Raw genomic sequence first — 22,199 nt, forward strand, 5'->3', positions numbered from 1 at the left:
TCAGTCATGTAGTAAGGCGGAGAAACCAACATTGTTACGATACACAAATAACCAACAAAACACTTCAGAGGGTATAAACAAACACCAAAAATCTTGAAAGCATTTATTGATATAAGAGTATAGCATAGTGAAGAGACATGCCTAGAACAAATGGACAATATTTAAGGGTCTTAATGACTTAAAAACTTAAACATTATAACTAAGAGCTACCTGATAATCATGATCATCTTAATCTGTAAGAGGCTTTATAGTTTCTAGGTGAAGGAGAACATTGTTTGCCTACATTGAAAACAGATCACCTTTCCGCGAAGCTCTTGATCTGCATGATACTTACTGTTAGCATATTCATAGAGAAGTTGTTAATGTCCCTGGAATGAGGAACTTAAAGACAGAGTCAGAAGGAATCAAAACTGAAAGATAAGGAGAATTTACGTGGGCATCCCGGCATGCTCAAGTGAAGAGCAGGGATGTCCCTTCTTCTGGGTTGGAGTTACACTGCTTGGTCCCCATTTGTGAAGAGGAGAGCTGTAAACATACACACATGGGCAATGGCTTTACCCTCTGCTGTCTCTGAAGAGCGAAGATCTTGACTTTTCTCTTGGATCCTTGGTGTTTCATCTATGGTTATTGGACCAGGACTTCCATAGAGATCCATTTCACTGTTAAAATGACTAAAATCCTGGTTGAAAGGTTTGGACTAGACTTAAATCAGCTATTGTCATATAGCAATAATAGAGCAAATAATAAACTCTTATTTAAATACTCTGTTTTGTTATCCATGGTCACATGAAAAACTACTCCCAAACAACCATTTTATTCATAATTTCATGGGTCAGAATTTCAGATTCAGAATATTGGGTCTGGCTTCCCTCTGCTCCATGATGTCTGGGGCCTTAGCCTGTTTGGCTTGAATGGCTGGGAACCAGCTGCAATGGGCTGGAGCAGAGTCATATGTCTGGAACTTCAGTTATGGCTGTTGGCTGGGTTCCTCGGTTTTCCATGGGGCCTCTCTGTGAGGCTAGCCTAGACTTCCTCCCAGCATGGTGGTCTCAGGGTAAATGAGCTTCTCATATGGCAGCTGGCTTCCTAGAGGGAAATTCTAAGAAGATATAAGCCCCAATGTGTAAGCATTTATTAAACCTCTGCTTGTGTCTTGCTTGCTGATGTTCCATTGGCCAAATCAAGTCACAGAGTCAAGCTCAGCATCTGTGTGGGAAAGACTACAGAAAGGCCTGAGACCTGGTGGTGTGGGTTCACTGGGGCCACCAGTATCTACTACATGGCCAGAAAATGATGCTATTATTTAGTATCCATTTTCTATTGTGAAAGGCTACATGGGTGTATATGTAACTATGGTACAGCGTTGCTTAATGTCCATAAAATGTATTTTTAGAATTATGTTATTTTTTATCCCAAAGAAATGGTATGCTATATCCTTTGACACAAGGTAAACTTTAAAAAATCTCCATGCTACATAAAGCTGTAATTAAATAATTTATATGTAAGACCATCTGTACAGAAAAGAAAAAAATTCCAACCTTACTTAGTACCTATTGCAGGCTTACTTTTCTGTGGCAATTATTGGCATTTTTACAAATTGGTTCTGGCTTAAAAGCTCATACCTTAATTATTTTGGTTTTTCAATCATTCATACATTTAGGATTATTATTTTTAATTTGCTATGAGTTTTAAAAATTATATGGTGCTTTTTTCAATTCTGATGTTTCCGTATGTCAGGGATGCTACATATAGGTAAGAATGAGATCTGAGTCCCAGGAGAGCTGGGCTAACCTTTCTAGACTTTAGCTTCCTCATCTCTTTAACAAGAGGGTTCAATCAATTGATTGCGTTTTCTTCTAATGCTACTATTTTTTTGTTCGGACTCTGTGTGATGCCTGATTAACTATTAGAGAAATGTAAAATATGCTTTGGGAAATACTAAAACAATCTGATATTACCTTAAGGAAGGATTTACTTAGGTGTTCCTGAAATTAAATTTTTTAGTCACTTGGCTTAGGGATGTTTTCCCCATGAATCTCTTACCTGCATATGTTACTATTTTGCTTTGCTATATAAAAAAAATGTAAGAGGTAAAGGAAATGAAGAAGCTAAAGTAACACGGCAAATTTTCATTATAGAAACGCATTATAGGAGCATAACACTCTGGGGAAATATTTGATTAAGCAACTGAAAGGGATTTTACTAAGATTATGTGGAAGTAAGTTTGCCGAGTTTTGTGAAATACATTTTAGTATTTGTCTTACCTTTAAGTTTTTATTCAGCTATCCTTCCTGGAAGGACCTTCCAATCTGGTAAAATGAAACTCTATCTTCACAAGCATTTGGAACCTTTTATTTTTCTATTAGCTGTCATTCATTCTTATGAGAGTATTCAACAATTAGTAATATGGGAAATGTACAAACAAATACAGAAGTACTCACCTGAAGCTACAGAAGCAGTAGGTTCTCAACCTTGTCTATATGTTGTAATTACTTGGGGATCTTTCAAATGTAGTGATGCCTGGGTCCCAACCTTCCAAAACCATGATTTAATTGATCTATAATGGTCTGGCCATTAGAATTTTTAAATCTCCCCAGAAGATCCTGAAATGCAGCCGAGTTTGAGAACCTCTACCCTAGAGAAACTTTCTTGGATCTCTTGCTCTTACCATTTTTTCCCTACAGTCCTTGCACTCTTCTCAACTTTACGACCAACATACAATTGCTACATTGCTCAATAATGAATTTTTATAAGTTTAGTTCCCAATTTCACACATGATTAACAGGGTAGGTGTATAAGAGTATTATTGGAAAAATAAACCTTTAGTAAAGGCATGTATTCCATTGGATGGACACATATTAGATGGATCTAGCCACTCAACCATGTTATGGTACTGTTGGAAAATATGTTGCCATAAATATTAAATTCCAAAGTAATAATATTTTGTATCTCTCTGGGTTAGCCAACTATCTGTTTAGTTGGGTCTTGGGTAATGCAATAGGTGCTATTTGCTCAAAATGTTTCTGGAATGAAAACAATATAACTTACTGCCAACTCCTTTATGTGGTTTGGGTGTGTGTTGGTCAAAACCAAACACAAATGAAAACTTCTGTGGTTAGTAACTCACCTAAACATGCAGGCACTAATCAATTTGTAATGGGTATTTTGAAATATTTTTGGGATGATTTAGATGCAGGGGAGAAGTTATTCTATGTTGCCCTGCATATAATTGTCTTTTTTTTATTTTAAGATTACTTATTTATTTGAGAGAGAGAGAGTGAGTGGGGGGAGGTGTAGAGGGAGAAGAAAAGGGAGAGAATCTCCAGCAGACTCCATGCTGAGCATGGAGCCTGACATGGGGCTCGATCCCACGACCCTGAGATCATAACCTGAGCTGAAACCAAGAGTCAGATGCTCAACCAGCTGAGCTACTCAGGTGCCCCACCATTGTCTCTTTATTCAGGCAAATGGTTTAATTTTTCTGCTTGTCTCTACTTAGTGAAATAGAGATGGTATGGCCTAAAAAATTCATATATTGAAATCCTAACCCCCACAGGTGATGGCTTTAGTAGGTGAAGCATTTGGAAGGTGCTTAGGTCATAAGGGTAGAGCCCTCATGAATGGGTTTTCTTACAAAAGAGACCCCAAGATCTCCCTGGCCTTTTTTCCCATTTGAGGACACAAGCTGTGAACCAGGACACAACCATGCTGGTGCCTTGATTTTGAACTTCCCAGCCATCAGGACTGTGAGAAATAAATTTCTGTTGCTTAGAAGCCACCCAGTCTGTGGTATAGTTATAGCTACTTAAATGGACTAAGGCGAGAGCAATTAATTATTAATAGAGTGACCAACCACCCCAGTTTGCCTGGGACTGACGGGTTTCCTGGGCAAACTGGGATGAATTGATCACCTTAATCGATACAGGGAAAATTAACAACACTTTAAGGATATTTTAGCCCCTTGACTGAAAAATTATTCATTATGTTATAATTTCCTATTACCAAATCATATATAAATTATGATGGTAAATGGAAGATTAGTGATTATTTTCTGGGCATAGTATTATAACTTTCCCTTCAGCTTATCATATTTTTTTGGATATACTTCAAAATATTTTGCTAGCAATGCTCAAACTTCACCTTGAGAAAATAGGTATATTTAATCCATAATTTCTAGATTTTAAGAAAGAGATAATAGTGTCTAAAATTGCAGAGTGAATTGGTGCTAAAATGGAAAAAAATTAATTTTTAGGTCTGCCTCGAGACTCTAGTACCCTATTAATGTAAGGAAGTTCTTGTAGTAAAATGAAATAGAAAAAGAGAAATTATGAAGTCTAGTATGAATCCACTCTTGTCCCCCAAAACATCAAATGTCTCCACAGACAAATACTGCACAAAGAAAACTCACTGAAGCTGTTAGTGTATTGGTTATTTTTGAGATTCTTTGAAGTAATCACATAGTACAGATAAATTTATAATTTTACTCCAGAGAATTAGTATATTTCAGTTAAACCAGTAACACATTTTTGCAATGATGTGATTATCCTGAGTTCCTTTTGCCTAATTTCAGATTGTTAGGGGTTGGTTTTCCACTCTTTGGGCATTAAGAATCAGAAACACCAATTAATTGCCTTAAAGGGAAGACCAATTCAGTTTTGACAGATGCCCAGTTCAGAAAATATCAAAAGCAATCCTTTCCAAGAAAGTATTAAAACATAGAAACAAAAAGCACATGGGGCATTGCCAATGTGGTAGATGGTAATGGAACTACATTACACCACTTTTAGATTAATAACTGTTAATGGAGTCGAGAGAGCTGGATCTAGACTAGCAAGGATCCAATGAGTGTTTGAGTAAATGCCTTTATTATTCTGGGCCTCAGTTTATTTGTCTGTAAAATGGGAGAGTTTGACTAGCCTGTGCCTGTGGTCCCTTAAATTGTGAATATCCTATAATTCCATGTACAGCATTGTGATGATGCCTAGAAGATATATGGATTTCTATCTTCCTTTTCTCCAACACTACTCCTCTGTACTAGCCTTGGAACAGTGGCTCACACTGCTATAGTTTGAAAAAAAGGGCATCTTCTTGAGAGGACAGAGGTGCATATTCTCTGTGCTTCAGCCCCTACTCCACCTCAACATAATACTCCCAATCCTAATATTTGCATTTTGGATCTTGGACAAGTCACTTCCCCTTTTAGGGTCTTAGTGTCTGTTTGTAATAAGGATTTTTTTTTTTTTCTGAATTCCCTTTCCTTAACTTTCTTTTAGGCCCTTAAGGTTATGTATGTATGTATGAATGTGAGCTAGAATACTTTTTGGTCATCTCACATTCTCAGTGAAACTTTCTAGGCCTCCCCTCCTCTGTTTCCCCCCTTCCTGTTGGCAGAGGTCTGGAGAGCCTCATGAGCCACATCTTTTCCCTAGGTTGCATGGCTGCAAGGTAGTAATTCTGCCCAGCGTTTGGCTGCTGCAGACATGTTCAAAGCATTAAGGTCCCTTTCTTTCATGGACAATGCCCTGAGAATCCCTTGTTAGGATGAGACCTTGATATAAAAATGACATGAATATGATGTGATATAAACAAAGACATGATGCAGCTGGTATAGAGTTTTATTGGCTACAAAACAGATATGTAGTGGTGGCAATCTGAAGATTGTAGTAGAAAAGTAGAGCTTTAAAAAGCTCATGAACTCATACTTTGATTCAAAAAGTGCAGCAATATATTAAGATCATTATGGAATGTCTGGTGAGATTGTTACAGAGAAAAAAAATAAGTTTCTGAGTTTGATAACTCCAAGGATACATCTTAGGTCTCACCCATTTGTGTCTGGGCAAGGATTTCCACTGGAGAAAAGTAGTTCTTACAATAGGCAGAAATTTTATTGGCCTTATGCACACTTTTGGATCTCATTCACTTGAGAAAGAATTATTCTTCCATTGACACTCTCCTGTGTGATGGCCTTGATCTTTGGAGCTGAGGGAAAAACCAATGAAGAGGTCACTGCCATGCTTCTCCCACCATCTGAAATACTCATTTTTAGTTCCCTGCTCTCAGTACCTGAAGCTCCTCTGTCCCTTCCAAAATGATCACTCAGCAATATGGCAAGCTCTGCTGGAGTGAAGAGATCTCCCCAAGGAAGGTTTTTCCTCCTACCCTCCAGGAAATGAGGGTGTGTGAATAGTGTCGTCTTCTAGAGGCCAAGATCTGCATCCTAGGCTTGCCTGATACAGAATCAAGGCTCTAACTACATATACTTGAGGAGGACTTCCTGCTTAGGCAGGCTTTATTGTGCTTGTACCACAGATTCTGTGAGCTAACAGAGCACTCAACACTATTCTGGGCACCTCATTTAAAGATATAGAAAGCACATAGGATGTGTGAGAAGCCAGGGATGTTTATCATGGTCACTGTTTTCAAAGTTATGGTTTATTTGAATGTGTTTTGTTGACACACCAGGACACTGATTCAGACCAAAGGGAAGACTTGACATTAAGAGAGATACAGGGAGAACTTTGTTAAAATCAAACCTCTCCAACAGTAGATTGGGCCGTTCCTTCAAGTAATGGGTTCCCCATTCCTGGACATGCATAAGGAGAGGTTGAAGGACCATTTGTCCATATCTCACAGAGGGGTAGCAGTTAGACCAGCTGATTGTGATGGTGCCTGGAACCCTGATTCTCTGAATCTCTAATGCCTTACAACACTTTTACCACAAACTAATCAGAAAAGTGCCACTCGTCCCAGACTGTGGTTTCTTAGAACTTCTCCATGAGATGTTAAAGAAAATCTGAGAAAGTAGGGTTCCCAGGTCAAAGACATTTGGTGACACCAAGTTAAGCAAAATAAAACTTTTGATGTTTCTTTCTCTTTCCTGTTCCTTTTCTTCCTCACAGCAGTGCCTGGTCCATCTTTAACTTACTGAAATGCATGACTGTTCATGAAGAGGGTAGTGGGACCTAGTATTTCAACCATTTCTGGCCATGGGACACATCTTTCCGTAACACACAATTAAAGTCTTATGGAACACTAATGTTCAACAGAATGTAGTTTGGGATATTATGTGAAATCATTTTCTTGTAATCTCCTAGGAGTTTAGTAAACAGACTCCATAACTTAACAGAGATCTAATAGTATGAATGATCATTGCTATCTGCTCTACTGCTGGCAGAGAACTTGCATATATATTATTGAAGACAATACTGAGAGCTCACTTTTCTCTTTTTTATCTAATTTAATTCAAAATTCCTGGCCATCTGGGAGTAAAATAAAAATCGAACACAGGATATTTGTACACTAAGTACACTAAGTACATTTAGTACACTAAGGATTATGAGTACTATAGAATGAATAAACATGTTGATTCATTTTTAAAAAGTAGATTCAAACAGTGAAATATTTTTTTTACCTTTCACACTTGACTTTGATTCCTCCTCCATTGTCCTATAAAAATGATAAGAGTTACAGCTCATTCTAGTGTTAGTGACAATCATAAAAACTCCTTAAGGTGAACTAACTTCCTATGCCTGCTTGTAAATTCATAGCTCTTTAATAAGGATAATTGAGCTCTGTAGTCTCAAGGTCATGAGTTCATGGGAAACCCTTCCTGGATCCAGAAGGAAGGGAGTACTGCCTCCCACTGACCCTGGGGTCAAGGGAAGTCCACCAAACCACCTCCATTATTTCAGCTGGCTGCAGGCTTTGCCTCCACTGGGCTCCTTTCCGGGATCTGCGTTTGAAGCCTGGAATCCCCCGGCTTTTCAGACTGTTCAGGATTTGGTCTGATAGTCTTTTATTTATGTATTTTTACTTATTTTATTTTATTTTTTAAAGTTTATTTATTAGGCAATCTCTACACCCAATGTGGGGCTTGAACTCATGACCCCGAGATTAAGAGCCACATGCTTGGCTGACCGAGTCAGACAGGTGTACCTATTTATGTATCTTTAAAAAAAATTTCTAACCCTTTCTCTTGGGTCCTAGAATGTATGTTCCCCCTCCCTCCCCTTTTTTTTCCTGTACAGGTTGGTCAGAAATACCAGACTGAAGAATCTAGATTTCTCAATTTCTTAGGAATCTTTTCCTGCTCTCAGGCTAAAATATTCCCTTCTGTTGTGGTGATGGCGGTGTTTTTTTGTTTTTGTTTTTTTTTGAGCCAAAATTATGTGCATTTCTAGTGGAAAACACTATAGCCAAGCCTTCCTAGTTGTTTCTTTCTAGAAATTTTAATATATTAATTTTAACTATTGACCTCAAATCTTAGTGCCCTGGGAATAATAGCTGAGTAATTCATACTTGCTACTTAATAAAATATAACCTGATCTAAGTATCCAGAAGAAATTCAACATAAACATCTCTTTCTCCGGAGTGATGATTGCTCACAGAACCCTGAGGTATAGGAATGCACCCACAAAAACTCGATGCTCTTTTCGTCCTCTTTCCCTGAAAGTCTTTGCCTTACCCCTCACTCTCTCCCTCCAGGAGCTGGTGGTAGGTGGCGATTTCCTTCTCTAGGTGGGTCTTGATGCCTAGGAGGACTTTGTATTCATTGTGCTGACGCTCCAGGTCATGGCGTAGCTGCATCAGTTCATCCTCGTAGTGGGAGATGATCCGTTGCATGTCCTGGAGCTGGCAGGAGTACCGAGACTGGGTTTCCGATAACATGTTCTCTAAAGCAGATTTCTGAAAGAGGAAATGATATTTCTTCTATTAATTGACTGACAGCTTGATTGCTTCAATAATGTGGGCTTGTTGAGTAGTTAGAATATAGCAACCACTCTGCTAGGTGTCTTGGTGGCTGCTGGGGTGCAAAGGTGGGCAGCTGGCTGACTCAGAGGTTTGGAGCTTGGGCAGTGAGGAGTGGACGAGAGTCAGGACTTTTGAAGCCCATTTTCTGGGCATTTCTTTGTGTCGGGGAGCTCTTTGCAACTTCACTACGTTCCTGCAGTGTTTATTGTATATGCGACTCATTTGGGATTGGGCGTATGGTGCCTTGCCCCGATCTGTTCCTTACCTCCTCATGCTTACATTTAGTCTGTGGCCAGATGGAAGACTCCTGGGGGAAACAGTAACTGGACTGCTGTCTCTTTGTATCTTCAGAGAAGGGTCTCAAGTAGGAGTGCCAGATAAAATAGCACCTATTTCCTTTGAATTTCAGGCAAGCAATGAGTAATTTTTTAGTACAATATGTCCTAAAAATTGCCTCAATATTGCATGGGACATACTTATACGAAGAAAAGCTTTGTTTTGTATCTGAAATTCAAATTTAACCGGATGACCTATATTTTAATTTGGTCAATCTGGCAACCATAGTCCCAAGCAAAGCTTGTTGATTATGACAGTGGTAACAAGTTGTCGTTATTGAGGAAATTCTAAAAGCTGCGCAATGAAGTTGCTACACTAGGATACAGAGAAGTGAGTTCCAGTCCCTGTTCTTTGGATTTCCCACCTGCTTTTCTGGAGCGCATAATTTTAATCCTCATGAGAAACTCATGACTGTGTTGGATACTCTCACTTGATGATGGCTGTTAACTTTCAGGGGGCACTTAATGTTGCCTGGCCTGTGCTCATCACTCTCCTGTTCTCCGAAAGAGCTACTGCATTCCTTCTCCTCTGTCCTCAGATCCCCTCCTCACTCTCCTTTCTCTCAGCCCATGGCCTTGCTTCTTGTGTTATGGAGGAGATGAAAGCCATCAGAAGAAGATTCCCACAGGCTCCCACTATTACTTCCACATACATGAACCTGTGTTCTTGTTTCCCTCCTGTTACTGTGCATGAGCTGTCTCTGCTCCAGTCGTTTTAGCAACTGCCCACCTTCTTGCTTCATTAATATTTTCCTCTCTACCAGATTCTTCCCATCGGCTTTCAAATAGAATAATTTCTCCCACTTTAAAATTTTTCTCTCTTGAATCCATATCTACCCTCAGTTGTCATCCACTTTCTCTGCTCTCCTTCACCTACAGCAAAGCTCCTCAAAGAGTTGTCCATACCCGCTGTTCCAAATTCCTCTGGACTTCCTTCCAAGGGGACAAGGCTACACAGTCTGACTCCATCATTACCCCAAGGGCCTCCCCTTCCCTTCCATCTTCTTCTTACCTTTCTTCTCTTTGTTCGCTCACCACAGACACATTGGCTTCTTTGCTGTTCCTCCAACCCATCCAACACACCTGTGCCCCATGGCTTTTGCCTTTGTTTTTCCCTCCACCTGGAGCCCCCTCTCCATGGCCATATAATGCACCTCTTTACCACTTCCAGGTTTTTGCTCAACTGTCACCTTAACAGTAAAACCTTTCCTGACCCCCTTGTTTAAAACGGCAGCTCCACATTCCAGAATGCCTGACCTCCCCACTCCATGCTTCATTTCTTGGTAACCCATTTCTCCATCTCACATGTTATATACTTTGATGATCTGTCATTCACACTAAAATGTCAACTCCCTTATTATAAAGTCCTTAGTACTTAGAATAATGTCAGATAGTAGAATGCACGAAAACGAATGTGAACGTCTTGCTGACCTCACAAGGTTGTTGTGAAATACTATATGTCCAAATGTTTTGAAAACCATAAAACACTATAATTATTTCTGTGCTCATTATTATCATCTTGACAGTGTACGTTTTAAATGTCTGTTCACCATCGCTTATTCCTAAAACAACAGTAATTTACCATGTGTACCTGCCAACAGAATGAACCAATTATTTCTCCTCAAGATCAAGGGCAGAGTAGCACTTGGAAATGATATTGATGAATGATTAGAAGATTCAGATAGGCTACAAAGGGATCAAATGACAGATTTCATTTAATGAATTTTGAGTGCTTGTGACACTCACACAAAGCATTTTACTAAAAACCATGAAAATAATAGAAATGGCATATATATAAGAATTTATAGTTTACTGGGTGATAAGACATCTACATGATGGACACAGCAGTACTTTGGTGTCAGCCGGGCCTGGATTTGCCATCAATTCATGTTGACACCAGAATTTCTTTGTATTGGGGCTTAAGGGGGCAGCCTGGTTGTAAGTGAGGAGAGTACTGGTAGAGATTATGAGGGCCTACCAGACCCTCACACCTCTCCTCAAGCACCAGGTGGCTTTACCACCGGCCACGTACTATCTGTGTGACCTTGGCCAATTTACTTAACGGTCTGGAGCTTTGGTTTCCTCATCTCTAAAGTGAGAACATGAAGACCTACCTGGAAAGTTTAACATGAGGATTAACGGCAGTTAACATAACGAACCCCCTGGCATACAATGTGGCACAATGTGGACACCTCAATAAATGATAGCACTTACTGTCTTTCTCACCATGAACAATTTGGATGGAAAGTGGGAACTCCCAAGGGAGTTGGGGAGAGGAGCCCAGGAGAGAGGTCAAGAGAGGCTTTGTGGAGGACATGGTACCTGACCCTAGCTCAGACTCACCCTGTTGCACTGTGCCTGCAGGTCGATCTCCAGGGCCTGGAAAGTTCGCTTCAGCTCATGGATGTCACTTTGACTGCTCTGAACAGCTGCTGGACTGGCCACCTCGTGGGCCATGGTGGTTGACTAGGAGACCAAGCAAAGGACAGAAGCATTTACATTTGGGACCACATGGAAATGGAACCTTTGGGGAGTCTGAGCTCCTTTCCTTTACCTGTTCTTTATACCAAGTGTCCAAGTCTTGATGCTTCTTCTTTATTATAACCTCATATTCCTGTCTCATATCCTCCAGAACCTTAATCAGATCTTCTCCTGGAGTTGTATCCACCTTCACACTGACCTTGAAGTCATTCGGTACATGATGTTCCTCCATTTCCTGTTTAATAACAGAGAAAGAAAATGAATTGGCTGTGATAATCAGAAGGCCAGAGGTGTGTTGATTGATTGGCAGCAGTTAACAGATCTTTTAAAAATTCAGCTTTTGTGGTTGTTGTTCTTTTACTGGTGTGGTTTGGTTTCTCAGTTATTATTTGTTGCTGGCAAAACATTGTATGTTTTTTTTCTATTATAACTTTATAAAATAAAAAATAGCACTAGATAGGTAATCAAATGGCCTCTGTGATTACTGACTTAATCCCTAGTTGAAAATGTTTCACAAAGAATTATGCTTCCATAGCATGTAAAGTACTCTTCAGCACATGTTCATGGGTGAAGTGATGGCACAATTCAACAGTTAAACATTTTAGGTTAGAGGGTAAAGCTTTTGGGAAGCAGTTCAGCAACCCAAAGCCAAAAGGTATAAAGACTTCTTTATATCTTGTCAATGCATTATGACTCTGTAGGCTGGACACCCATAGGATATCATGAAAATCAAAAGGGGTGCCTGGGTGGCTCAGTTGGTTAAGCATCTGCCTTTGGCTCAGGTCGTGATCCTAGGCTCTTGGGATTGAGCCCTGAGTTCTCCCTCTCCTTCCCATTCATGCTCTCTCGCTATCTCTGTCGCTATCCCTGTCTCTCTCTCTCTCTCTCAAATAAATAAAATCTCAAAAAAAAAAAAGAAAATCAAGAAATCGTAGGAAAAGTTTAATTAACAATCATTGTCTAACCAATTGTTCAGAATTGAGGCTTTTTGATGTTCATAAGCAATTTTGTTTGCCTAAAATGGGGATTGCTTTTCTCTTATTGCATCAGAGTCTCGGGGACTTTAGATGGATGGTAACTTTTTCCTCCCCCCCCTTTTTTTTTTAAGATTTTATGTATTTATTTGACAGAGAGAGAGAGAACGAGAGCAGGAACACAAGCAGGAGGAGTGGGAGAGGGAGAAGCAGGCTTCCCACGGAGCAGGGAGCCCGACGCTGGGATCATGACCTGAGCCGAAGGCAGATGCTTAATGACTGAGCCACCCAGGCGCCCCTGGATGGTAACTTTTTCAAAGTCAGTTAAATGCTTATGGAAATTAAGATTCTTCATTTTTGCCACAGTTTTATTTACCTTGGTTAGTGGCAAATTCTCTTATTCTACTGTCCCCCAATTTGCTGCACATTGGACCCATGAAGGAAGTTCAATCTCATGCATTTATTCTTACAGTATCATATTAACAAACAAGTCTAGGTAAACATTGTATATTAGCAAAATTGTTGATGGATTCATCATTAATTGTGATTATATTTTGGCTGTTGGATTTGACACTGAATAGATAACCTTGAAGCTGGAAAAATTAGATGTTTATATGGTTCCTTATAATTACTTAGGTTGAAGGACACTAAGGACTGGCATTCAGATAGTGGTTTCTTCTGGGCTATTGAATCATCTGAATGTGCAGATTAAGAGCTGTGCTGGTTACCAGGAGCTCCTGGGGAGTCCTACCTGCTCATGTCGCTTCTTCATGAGGATGAGCTCTTTCCTCATCCCCTCAACCTCCTGTTCCAGATCTGTTGTGACAATGGTCAGATCATCCAAGGTCTTTCGGAGACCTTCAACTTCAATTTCCAGATCTTTCTTGAAGGAGTGTTCATTTTCATACCTTTTGTTGGAAGGAAGAGAAGAATACACCTGTTGTTGGAAGGCTATGGCCTTGTAAGGATTCACCTTAGTTTAGAGGTGAATCTTTTACTTTCTAGGTTTAGTAGGAAAAAACGAATACATGCATCCCTCATATGTCTGTTTCACGCAGGTTTTTCTGATGGTGACTCAATGTTGTTGTTGTTTTTTTTAAACAGAGAGGACTGTTTACTAATAAACAGTCATATGCCCATTGCTTAGACTTAGTAACTGTTAACATTTTGCTTCATCTATACTCTGTTTTGTATTTTAAACTATAGACATTATGACATTTCACCCCTAAATACTTAGGAATAATACATCATTTAAAAACAAGAATTTTTGTTAAGAATGAAGCAAAATGGGGACACCTGGGTGGCTCAGTTGGTTAAGCATCTGACTCTTGGTTTTGGCTTGGGTCATGATCTCAGGGTCGTGAGATTGAGCCCCAAGTTGAGCTCCATGCTCAGTGCAGAGTCTGCTTGGGATTCTCACTTTCCCTCTCCCTCTGCACTTCCCTGCTGCATGCTCTCTCTCTCTCTCAAATAAATAAATAAATCTTAAAAAAAGAATGAAGCAAAATGTTAACAGCGGTTAAATCTAAGTGATGGGCATACTCTTAACTATGGAGAACAAACTGATGGTTACCTGAGGGGAGATGGGTAGGGGGATGGGGAAACAGGTGATGGGGATTAAGGAGTGCACTTGTGGTGATGAGCACTGGGTGATGTATGGAAGTGTTGAATCACTATATTATATACCTGAAAGGAATATGACACACTGTATGTTAACTATACTGGAATTAAAATAAAATAAGAAAAAAATAAAAACAGGAGTTTTCTAAATAAGCATAATAACATTATCACACCTACAGAGCTAGTAATAACTCTTTAATATCATCTAATTCTTGGTTCATATTCAAATTTCCCCATGCTACAAGGTGTATTTTATATCTAGTTTGTTTGAAGTAGGGTCCGGTCAAGTATTTGCTCATATTATGCTTTTTGATTATATTTTGTAAAGGTATTACATGTGGCTAATGTTGAAATAATTTTCCTTTAGCAAAACAAAAACAAGAGGAACCTCCAAAACAAACAAAAACAGCAAATGAAAACTCCCAACAATAGGGTGAAGAAGCAACTTACTTGAGGCTGAAGTCATCCACCGCCATCCTAGCATTGTCAATGAGAAGAATGATCTGAGCATTGGTCATCTTGCCGTCCATGATCTATAAAACACACATCAAGAGTCATTTAAGTCAGACACCCTCCCATGGGAGAGCTGCATTTCCGAAAACTGTATCTTCTGGGTATATGACTTGTTAGCATAGATGACTTCTTTTCTGGCAGTGGAACAACAAATAATCAAATCAGTAAATACTGAGCACTTACTAGGTACAAAGCATCAGAATGGTTTTTAAAGTAAGAACATGGTCTGCAGCCACTTCATTGTCTTTGTTCACGCTGAGTTTGACAGGCTAGGATTGGTGACGTTGCTGAAAGAATGACATTGGAAGGGGAAGGAGAATCATCGTTCAAAGTGCCTTCTGGCTTTCTAGTGCTGCGAACATAGCTTAGTGTTTTGTTTTAGTTCACCCACATCTGATGATGTTACAAGAGTTTTAAGTTCTAATCCCGTTTTCATTGTGACTATTAGTTTGGCTCTCTTAGAGCTCAGTAGTTATTTTCGATGAACATAATTCTTCCTTGTGGTAGCATTCGTGTTTCTGATCAGTGATACTGAGCAAAGTATCAAAATATCACTGATACTAGTTTGTCAAACTGATTTTAAATGAATTTTATAAGAGTCATCACATACCATAATTATTTTTTGTCTGAAGTGACTATAACCATTCACATAACTTGTAGGTATGTGTATGTGTTTGTAAATTATTCCATGATGAGAATGCCCTAATTGTAGCTATTGAAATATTAACTGAAGTAACTTTTTGGCAGCTTAATAAACTTTAACTGTGGTAAAGCCTCTGGTTAAGACTTTTACTAGATGTTTATATAGTTTTAACCTTGAAATGAAAAATATTGTTGAAAGTTTCTACTTGAGCAATTGTATTTATGTATATGATTTGTAAATTCTTCTAGGTGGTTATAACCAGAGTAGTGCACATTTGATATATGTCGCTGTCTTCAGGAAAATTGGGTGGAAGATGTCTCAACATCAAAAGTATAATACTACTTTACTTTTGTGCCAAGTCATGCTGAACTAGGAACTGGAGATTTTCTTTTTTACTTCCTGTTACTGACCATTGGCATGAACGTGGGCCAGTCACCCTGTTCCCTGGGTTTCGATTTCATCATCTGTTAAATAAGGAGTGTGTAGTAGAAACTACTAGAGATTCTAGCTCTAAACTTCGTGATTTAGTTGGAGGTAGGGAATCCTGTGACATTTCCATTGTATTTGAACAGATAATTCCTTTATTTAGAAAGGATTTCCTTAGGACAAAGTTATACCTCAATACAAAGGCACCTTTTAAAGATCTGCTCCTATTCAAAGCTTCACTGATTACTTGGAATTTGGTATCGTGAATGCACAATAGCAGGATTCAGAGGTGGTAATAACACTGGGTCTGGAACTCCTTAAAGGGCAGAGCCTGGGGTCTTGATATTGCACCTACTAGCTGAGTGAGCTTATTGAGTCTCAGTTTCTTCATCCATAAAATGGCAATAGTAATAATAATAGTAGCCACTTCATCAGAGAGTTATGAGAATTAGATTAGAAGAGGTTAAACACAATAATGTAACATACTTAGCATATTCTGGGCACACTGTAGACACTCTGAAAGATTAATTGAAACTATACTAATCTAGAAAAATGTAAAGGTTTAATTTTCTTTTATAAAAGAACTTTTGAGAAGACATATAGATGGCCAAAAGACACATGAAAAGATGTTCAACATCACTCATCTTCAGGGAAATGCAAATGAAAATCACAATAAGGTAACACCTCACACCAGTCAGAATTGGCTAGTATCAAAAAGACAAGACATAATAAGTGTTGGAGAGGATATGGGGAAAAGGGAACCCTTGTACATTCTTGGTGGGAATGTAAATTGTTACAGCCACTGTGGAAAACAGTATGGAGGCTCCTCAAAAAATTAGAAATAGAACTGCCATATGACCCAGTAATTCCACTTCTGGGTATTTACCTGAAGAAAAAAACCCCACCAATTTGAAAAGATATATGCACCCCTATGTTCATTGCAGCATTATTTTTAGGAGCCAAGATATGGAACCAACTTAAGTGTCCATCGATAGATGAATGGATATAGAAGATGTGCTATATATACATACAATGGAATCCCACAGAGCCATAAAAAGAATGAGATCCTACCATCTGCAACCACATGGATGGACCTAGAGGGTATATACTAGTTGAAATAAGTCAGACAGAAAAATACCATAGAAATAAGAAACAAGTCAGAAAGACAAATACCGTATGATTTCACTTATATGTGGAATCTAAAAAACAAAGGAAATGGACAAACAGAAATGGACTCATAAATGCAGGGAACAAACTGGCGGTTGCCAGAGGAATAGGGGAGGGGAGTGGGTGAAATTGGTAAATGGGATTAAGAGATGCAAACTTCCAGTTATAAAATAAATGAGGCACGGGAATGAAAAGTACAGTATAGGGACTATATTAAAAAAAAGAAAAGAAAAAAGCCAGCACTATCATAATTAGAGCCAATGTCCATCCTGGATAAATCCCAGGTCCTGTATGTTGAGATGCATCCTCAAACTTCTGCTATTCGTGGTAGGAGATAACCAGGCTGCTGCCCAACTCCTTTCTTCCCTTGGTGGATTCCAAAAGGTACTATGACTACTTCCTTTGCTCTAAAAAAGGATTCTGTAGATATTTCCTTGTCTCCCCACTGTGGTGCTGCTTAGGGACTTTCATACCAATGCTTTTCCTTCCAGGCTCTACATTCCTTCCGTTATCTAAGCTCATCGGAAACGAAAAGTAGCTCCATCCACGAAAGCCTGGGGACTCTGTGCACCGAGGTGTTGATTGACATCCAGAGAAACCAAACAGTATTCCCTCCATGGAATCAGAAAAATAAAAAATACAATCTGTGGGCTTATTTGGCTCTTCTGAGTTAAATTGGTAATTTATCTGTTGCAAAACCCACATCAAGAATCTGATTCCCCCAGTTAGCATTCTTCTTAGAGTTCATGAATGGTGAGTTCTGAAATGCACTTGATATAGAGCACATTTAAAAACCAAAATGGGGGCGCCTGGTGGCTCAGTCGTTGGGCATCTTCCTTCGGGTCGGGTCATGATCCTAGGGTCCTGGGATCAAGCCCCGCAAGGGGCTTCCTGCTCAGCGGGAAGCCTGCTTCTCCCTCTCCCACTCCCCCTGCTTGTGTTCCCTCTCTTGCTATGTATCTCTGTCAAATAAATAAATAAATAAAATCTTAAAAAAATATAAAAACCAAGACGATTTCCCCTGTTCAGGCTTACTTGATGCAATATTATGATACAGCCACTCTTTCTGAGACATCCTTCACAGTAATGAATGGATGATGAGGAAGGGTTGAGAAATAATTTGTGAAGCCTAGGTTTTGCATTGTGTGTTGTAATTAATCACCTGGATTCTCCCGCAAGGCTCTGAGTTCATTCTTTTAAAAAACCCAAGTTGGTGTTTTAGTATAACGTTGTTGCTCCAGGATATGTAATCTCGTTCCAGGAAGAAGAAAATAGAATTTTTTTTTATCATAAACCACAGTGCCAAAATATGGTACTATTGAGAGCCATTCTAAAATACGCATGTCCTTATGACTAAGTCCAACTTGGTGTTGCAAGGATTGGATTAATTTTTGAACTCATTTTCTTACAGTTTTTTTGAGTAACATTTAAGATCCCTAAGATGGGTGTAGAAGAATGCTACTACTGATAGCATTTCATCAAGGCCTGGGAAGGGGTCAACCCCTGGTTGTTGTGGGTTGTTGTATTCCTGGGCCTCTATTTTCTTGCCTGTGTGTGGGGGAGGTCAGGACCACATAGAACAACCTCAACTTCAAAGAATTGTTTTTTTCAAACATAAAAAAATACAACTAAAATAAGTAATCCAGAAAAGAGTGGAATTCAAACCTGAACTTAATTTATAACCCAGAATTTAAAGTCAGAACCCAGAATCCCAGGCTTAAAGAATGGGCTTGGAGAATGGGCAAGCCACCCCCTCCTCGGCATTGACCCCACTCCACTTTTCTCAGTTCTGTTCCAGACAATTTGGGCAACCACTCAGTCTCAGTCTCCTCATCTATAAATGGGGGGTAAGAATACTTGCTTCACAACATGAGATAATGTGTATGAAATGTGTGTCGTATGATTAACAATGCAACCATAATGCATTATTTCTACTAACAAGCAGTACCGTTTTTGTAGGAGATAGGCTAGTGCGCACCATGCTGTATGGAAACTGTGAGGCCATTAGAAACAGATCTGGGTTAGAATCCTATGTCTGCCTCTTGCTGGTGGCTTTTGGTGGCTACTTCACCTCTCTGAGCTTCAGTCTCTTTACAGGGTCATTGTAAGAATTGGATCAGGTAACATCAAATGTTTCTATCAGCGCATAAAGCTCTTGGATGGTACTGATTTGTGTATTAAAATATCCAACATGAAGGTTGGCATGCAATAAGGGCTCAATAATTTTTCTTCCCCCTTCCCTCCTTCTCTCTGCTGTCAGTGAGTTATTTGACCATGTCTGACCTCATGTTTCTTTTGGGAGTTAGGTTCTCAGCTGTCCATTTGCAAAAATCTTCTATTCTCTCCATTCTAAAACAAAAGCAACTTTATTAATGAAAAAATATGATGAGGTTTGTTGAGTCACCTTGTTTTTTTTTTGTAAAGACAACCATGTACTATATAGTTAGGGTAATTACACAGTCAGTTATTAGGTTGATTATTCAATAATTAGGGTTCATTATGAGGACAGATTTATATTATCTTGATTGGTCTTTCCTACATTCAAGCAAGGACGACTGAGGGTTGAGAAATCATACTGTATAAATATTGGAAACCCGTGATGCCCTTTCTAGGATGGGTAAAATCATGATCTTACAGGGAATTTTTTGGGACCAATTTACATAAAAGGGAAGTTACATAGCTTTAAAAAATAATTTATGAGCTGACTGTATTCCCTCCACTTCTAACCAATGTTGTGTGATGTCCCAGAAGGTATAAGGTCAGCTTTTTTAAATGTTCAGTTGAAAATTTTTTGTGTGTTTTAAAGAAATCTCCATAACCTATTCTAACTCTAAGATTCCAAAAATTATGCTCATTTTATTTTTTATTCCAGCAATATGCCCTTTCAGAACTGGGAGTAGCAAGAACTCAGAACTTCTAGCAGCCCTCCAGAGGAAATATCCAGGAATGTCAGAATGATGTATCTGCTCTTGGAGTGACAGCCTTCAGGTATGATCTCCAAAATAGTGTAACCCACCAGCCTTTCTTTCTGTGGGTAATCAAACTGTGGCCAGGACTTTTGAGGTAGAGCAGAAATAATGTAATGAGAAAGTAAATGCTCTTTTGTGCCTCTTGTGATCTGAGCAGGAGGGATGAATACTGGCCCTTATCATTACTGTAACATTCCTGGATCATAAGTGATATCAGACGGCAGATGGTTGCCTTACATTTTTTGGATTTTCCATATAATTTATATAGAGAGGACAAAATACACAAAACAGGCTTTCCCGAGTCTGAAAGGTATAACAAGAAAATATCCTCAAATACTTTTGTTCACAATTACTTTAAGCTCTTTTGCCATTTTTCTGGAAATTGTCTTTTGTACCAATTTCTCCTCCCATGGCTCTCTGGAAATGCAGCCCCCTCTTGAGTTCCAGGGTCACCCATGATCTTACCTGCTCCTGCAGGTGGCTGATGTTTTCCTCATACTGGGTGTAATTTTGCTTACTGCCAGGATCTCTCTGCTCATGCCACTTCAAGATGCGACTTTCGAGCTTCTCGTTGGCCTCCTCCAGGGCACGCACCTTGTCCAGGTAGGAAGCCAGGCGGTCGTTGAGGTTCTGCATCACCTCCTTCCCACTTGCAGCTGGGAAGGAATTGCCTTTTCTAGGTCCCCAAGGACCTCCGGGAGGCAGGCAGCTTGGTGAGCTGAAGGAAAGGGAGATGCGGACACCCCCGGCCCCCCCATGGACGCTGGGAGCCCGAGGGAAGCTCCCCAGCTGGTCCCAGCTGCCTCCCGTGCCATGGAAGGAGCCGGAGGGGGTCTGGCTAAAGTTGTGGCTGGAGTTCATGGTCCCATCTGTGTTTGGTGCAGGGCTGGGCTCTGCTCTGCTCCCTGGCACTGTAGAACTGGGCCGCCCCAGACTGCCCTGGATGGTTTTATGCCCTTCGCTGTGGGAGTTCCCTGACAACTGTACCAACAAGATCGTATCATTGTGCAACAGGTGTTTCCTCTTGGTCAATCCCAAAGTGCCCCTGGGCCTTCACACACATTGTTGTTGTTTAGAGCCACATCAATATACCAGTTTGCTTCTCCCTTCTCATTGTAACCGGGAGGTGTGGCCCATGACATGACGTGGGTATTAGTCTCAGGTGTCTTTCTAATCTTTCTGTGGAATTTTTCCTTTGACCATTTATCTGAAAAGGATCAGACTGAAGTTTACAAAAGGTTATTCGGTATAGTACAGGTTTCCTTTTAAAAAAGTAGACATTAACCACACAGACACACATGCCTTCCCCCACCCCAAATAAACAAACTGCAGCTTTAAAGCTCGGGTGGGAGAGACTCCCCAGGGAAGAGCCAGATCAGAATCTCAGGTCCGAGAATAAAAATACTCATGCTGAGGAGCTGGAGAATGTTCTGAATATCTGATGTCTTTGTGGCAGTTACTGTTTGATGGAAAGTAATTTCAAAGGATCATTCTTAAGAACAACCCCTCAATTATAATTAATTAATGAATGACCGAGCCTTCCACTTCCAGGGTGCCTTTCATCCCCAGCACACCTCAAAACCAAACAACCCAGCCTGCACCAGGACTTCCTTGGCCCCTGGGAAGAATTTGGCCTTTGGTAACTGGCCAGCAGCCCTGTCCCGGCTGAGCCCTGAAAAGGTTGGCTTCTGTGTCTCTGCGAGCTGCAGGGGGATGGAAGGACGCAGGACTTGTGCCGTGGGTTGTCTAACGTGCTTGGTTAATCTTTTGCTTCATCTGCCAAGGTAAAGGTTAGAAATGAATAAAGAAATAGTCTGGGGGTGGGGAGCCACGTGCTGGTTACTAGCAATTAGACTTAAAGGGGACTTTGAAATAAAATGGCAACATTGGAAGGGACTTTAGTGTACCTCCATCCAAACCACTAATTTTGCAGATGTGGAAAACTGGCCTGGGTGGAGGGGTTGGTGGGGGTGGCCGAGGACAGATTGTGGGTTGGAGGCAAAGCCACAGTGGGTTTCTTTCCACCACACAGCATTGTCATTCATTGAGTTGAATCTTGACAGAGTCCTGTAAAGATTCTCTTCCATCATGGTGGTAATGGGACTTCCCAGGTTACACAGCCCTTTGATGGTCTTTATTAAATGTGCATGACCACTCTTGAGGTAGCCATGCAAGGGTTATTGTCCCCATTTTACAGAGAGAGAATCAGGGGCTCATGGAGGTGACTGATTCAGAGCTGATTTGCATGTGCAACGTAATTCAGCACACGAATTTGTAGGTGTCAGTGCCTTGGTCTGTGCTGTTTCCACTGCTGGACACT

The 22,199-nt window shown here is 40.0% G+C and overlaps 1 protein-coding gene across 1 annotated transcript; it reads right to left on the minus strand.

The window, feature by feature from the left end:
* Window positions 1-4,484: 4,484 nt before the first annotated feature.
* Window positions 4,485-20,795, minus strand: KRT23 (keratin 23). Its single transcript, XM_027624845.1, has 8 exons — window positions 20,345-20,795; window positions 14,612-14,694; window positions 13,293-13,449; window positions 11,641-11,802; window positions 11,430-11,552; window positions 8,465-8,685; window positions 7,412-7,446; window positions 4,485-5,979 (listed from the first exon to the last, which is right to left on the minus strand). Exons 1-8 carry the CDS (start codon window positions 20,738-20,740, stop codon window positions 5,894-5,896), a joined length of 1,263 nt encoding a protein of 420 aa, XP_027480646.1. The 5' UTR covers window positions 20,741-20,795; the 3' UTR covers window positions 4,485-5,893.
* Window positions 20,796-22,199: the final 1,404 nt, after the last annotated feature.

This window comes from Zalophus californianus, chromosome 16 (assembly GCF_009762305.2).
Source record: "Zalophus californianus isolate mZalCal1 chromosome 16, mZalCal1.pri.v2, whole genome shotgun sequence".
NCBI classification, from domain to species: Eukaryota; Metazoa; Chordata; class Mammalia; order Carnivora; family Otariidae; genus Zalophus; species Zalophus californianus.

Bases quoted from the DNA above. Each gene is read 5' to 3' on its own strand.
- KRT23 (XM_027624845.1), bottom strand. From the start codon at position 20,740: ATGAACTCCAGCCACAACTTTAGCCAGACCCCCTCCGGCTCCTTCCAT. The intron at 14,695-20,344 runs GTAAGATCATGG...TGTGTTTTATAG, and splicing joins TCAGCCACCTGCAGGAGCAG to ATCATGGACGGCAAGATGAC. The intron at 5,980-7,411 runs GTAAAAAAAATA...TTTTTCCCTCAG, and splicing joins ATCAAAGTCAAGTGTGAAAG to CTCCAAAGATCAAGGCCATC.